This window comes from Frankliniella occidentalis, unplaced genomic scaffold (assembly GCF_000697945.3).
Source record: "Frankliniella occidentalis isolate FOCC.00 unplaced genomic scaffold, Focc_3.1 Scaffold38, whole genome shotgun sequence".
Classification (NCBI taxonomy): Eukaryota; Metazoa; Arthropoda; class Insecta; order Thysanoptera; family Thripidae; genus Frankliniella; species Frankliniella occidentalis.
The window spans coordinates 1,450,729-1,454,645 of NW_026267168.1; the positions used below are offsets into that span (position 1 = coordinate 1,450,729).

Consider the following 3,917-nt stretch of genomic DNA (forward strand, 5'->3'; position numbering starts at 1 on the left):
ATTTTTTTGCTGGAAAAGTTTAAAATCTTATCGGAATATTTTTCGGATCTTAGAATCTTTGAAGTGAAGAAACGCATGAAAAAAAATCTTGCGCGTAATAACGTGGCCATTTTTTGTTTTACTTTTATATTTGCTGATGATTGTGGTTGTGCTGAATGTTGAGCAAAAGTGAGTCGGTTGTTAACCCCACCGTCGTTGCTGTGCCCGCAGGACAAGGCCGCCAAGCTGGACTCGTGCTGGTGCGACGGCAAGGAGGAGTACGACTGCCCGGCCATCCGCAGCAACATGGCGCAGCTGTGCTTCCACCAGGCGCCGCCGCGGACGTACGCGCCGCCCGACCCGCTCCCGGGCGACGTGGAGACCAACGAGCTGCTGCCCAAGCAGCAGTCCAAGGGCGGCGCCGCGCGCGCCCGCCTCGGGGCGCCGCTCCTCCTGCTCGTGCTCGCCGCCGCGCTGGCCGCCGCGTCGTGACACCGTCGCGGGCCTCCCGCCGTCGCGCCATACAACTGTCGTCGTCCGGGCCGCGTCCGCGGTGGCGACGACGACGGCGGCGCCTCTGTCCCTCGCCCACCGCCCTCCCAGTTACCGCCCGGTGGGAGGGGGACAGAGCCAGAGCAAGCAGATCCTCCGCACGTCCTCCGCTCCCCTGCTCCGCCGAGTGCAAAGCGTTGCGGAGCGTTGCAGAGCGCCACCCAGGGCGGCGCCACCGCGACAACGCCACGCTCCGCTAGCGACGGGCCCCGCGGGTCCATTTGAATGTTGGCGCGCTGCGGGATGGGACAGGCCGCGTGCGTGTGGTCCCACCGCTGCCCACCCCGGCCCGATCAAGAGAGCAGCAGCAGCAATTGTTTCGGGACTTATTTTACATGGGCGCCGCCGCCGAGGACGGCTGCTGTAGCCGAGCGCAGCGGGCGTGGCAGCTGCTGCTGCTGCGGGGATGCAGCGGAGCGCATCTGCAACAACTACAGTACCTTGAATCTGTGTACAAAAACAAGTGTAAAAAAGGCAGAGAGAGAAAAAGATTCTATTGTTGGAAATGTATATGTTTCAGAGATTATTTATCCATCTTAAATTTCTGTAGATATTGGTTTTTAAAAGAGATTATATTTGTTATAAATTATTTTCAAAGAGCGAATTTTACCCTATCGCGTTTTTACATTTTATAAATTATATTAAACACCCTATGACTTGTGATGCATCTGTGATTTGTCAGGAATTATTAATTCTATTATTTTTGCCCTGCCTATCTATGTTACCAACTTGCGTTCTTATGTTCAAATTAGGGTGTTATTTTAGCCTGATTGTGATGAATTGTACATTTCTTTGTGTATATTTAAATTTAGTCTAAGTGTACTGACTGATCCTGTATCCATAATATTTCGTTGGAGCGACATTTGTTCGCCATCGTGGAGTTGGTCCCCGTACCAGCGTGTTAAATTGAACAAAAGAATAGTTCAATTCATAAATGCAAAATATCTTTTGCCGTATGAGTCAAGGTCCGTACTACATATCCGTGTACAAAACTGGTGTGTGATAGTATTAAATAATAAAAATGGTTTTAGGCCATGAAAGCCGCGAGTCTTGGTCCGTACTAAAGCAAGACAGTGATTTCTAGTGAATGTGAGAGTGTGTAATTGAGTGAGTGTCTGAGACAGAGAAAAACATGTACAAACTGTTATGTACAAATTTTTCTGTAATATAAAATAACAAGCATATTGTAGATATTTTATATCATATGTGAAAAATGTGCGATATGTATATTTTTGAAAGACTGTAGACTGTAGAAATTGTATAGTGTGAAATTTTGTATATTTGGAATGTGTTTGACAGAGGAGAACGAGATAGGCAATAAATTGCAGTGGTTGTTACAAATGTGGCTTACTTTTTGATTCTTCTCTCCTAACATCGAGCTGAAAGCAAAAAGCAATCTGATGTTTTCTATTTCTGAACATTTTTGATCATTGGAACTTATTATGTCCGGTTTCTCTGCAGAGAAATCATGATTTCGTCACGGTCTCTTCGAGATGGTGTCCAGTAATTGCACCATGTGTAAGGTCGAAAACACAAAGAGTGAGAAAACTAGCAGCTCTAAAGTTGATGGCGATGCCGGAAGGGCTACATTGTAGCTGACCATTAACTTCATTTTAACTCAATCACCAGGATCACCATGCTCACCACATAGCCGTGGCCGGCCAGGCTGTCTGCACCTGTGGCTGCAAGCAAATGCTCTCATTTCAAATGGTGAGTTAGAAAGGTCGAACAGCGAGCAGCAGCGGAGCAGCAGAGAAAGCGAATCAGAAGGAGACAGAGAGAGAGAGAGACAGAAGGGAGAGGGGGGAGATCATGTTCATTGAGACGTAGCGTGAAGTCTCCAGGCCTGGCTCCAGGTCCCGAGGCGGGCTCGGCTCGAAGCTCAAGGCGCGCTGGGCGACCACCCGGGAGAGAAAGGGAGAGGGAAAAGTAAGAGAGTGAGAGAGTGGGGGCAAATGTAGATGATAGAGTAAGAAGAGTGAGAGAAGAAACGCTTGCGGCTACTCCTACTCGCTTCATATATGCCAATATTTTATTTTTATTGATGGGCAAAATAGTCGGTCACCGTTTTTTGTGAGAGTCGGAGCGGTTGTCACTATGTCACTTCCCCGCCTCCTCTTTAGCAACAACGTGGTCCAGATAAGTCGTCATACCAGCCACCTCCCCCTCCCCTGACCGTGCGCTGACTGCCGCCCGCCTTCTGATTTCCATTCATTGCGGAGGCTGAGCCTGTATCGGTAGGCACAAGGTCTTACACACTCACATTCCTCGGGTGGACGAGAGGAGCGGAAGAGTGGAGGGGGTCGGGTCATTGCGTCAGGGAGGAGTAGGAGGAGGGGAAAGAGGTAGGGAGGAGGAGGAGGATACGGGGGTCCCCCTTCGCCACCCCGTGTCGCCGGAAAGGGATTTTATAGTTTTCCGGAAAACAGTTTACCCGTCTCTGCTGTGCGGGCCGGCGATGGCGGCCGCGGCGGCCTCGGCCTCAAGGATGAAGGGGGTACCCTCCGCCGCACAATGAGGGCTTACCGACAGCGCCAATCCATATTACATGACGCGCGTGAAGGCCTCCTCGACGGCGGCGGCCTCGACGACGACGGCCGGGGAGGGGACGCGCCCTCCCCGGCGGCCTGGGCCTCGTGGACACGCCCCCCTGGCCGTCCGCGGCCGCGCGCCGCTGCCGCACACGACGTCAGTGCAGCGCGCCCACGCGCCGAGCGTGTGCGTGCGTGTGTGTGTGCGCGCGCGTGTGTGTGTGTGTGCTCCGAAACGCACTCAAGAAACGCGTCATCCCCAGCAATCCCCCATGCACGGCACACTCTATGGCTGGCCATGGCACGGCGGCGGCGCCTGGGAGAATATGCAACCTGCTGGGAAACAGCGAGTGAGGGGTTTTTTAGCTGCCGGGCGGAGTAGATGTTTTCCCATTACTATTCTATTTGACTGTAGAGCATAAGGGTCTGCACGTGCATCTGACCATAGAGATGGTATGGTACCTGGTCGTTGGCACTGCGTCAGTATACAACGCACAAGAAGATAAGGCGGAGGGGAGGGAGGCTGCACTGCATCTGGAGGGAGAGGGGCCGGAGCAGGGCACTCCGTCGGTAGGCCCAGGTCGTCCAGAGCGAGCCCGGCGCGGCGGCCCAGCCCAGCACGGCGCGGCGCGGCGCGGCGGGGCGGAGCGGGGCGAGGCGGGGCGGACCACCCAGCGAGACAGGAACTGGCGGACAAAAACGTAGTACTCTCCTCTCTCTCGCTCGCGCTCTCTCTTCCTCTCTCTCTCCTCTCGCCCCGGTCGTCGCGGCGCTGGCCGGCCCCGTGGCCGCATCAGGGCCATATCGCGGGGCCAGGCCGGCCGGGACGGCGCGGGCGGACCGCGCATTGACGGG

The 3,917-nt window shown here is 54.1% G+C and overlaps 1 protein-coding gene across 1 annotated transcript in view; it reads left to right on the top strand.

The window, feature by feature from the left end:
* Positions 1–1,872, top strand: part of LOC113213567 (growth arrest-specific protein 1-like) — a 59,651-nt gene extending 57,779 nt beyond the window's left edge. The window contains exon 4 of the mRNA XM_026432679.2: positions 211–1,872. Coding sequence (XP_026288464.2) covers positions 211–471 — 261 coding nt within the window. The 3' untranslated portion in view covers positions 472–1,872. The remainder of the gene's footprint in view (positions 1–210) is intronic.
* The last annotated feature ends 2,045 nt before the right edge of the window (positions 1,873–3,917 follow it).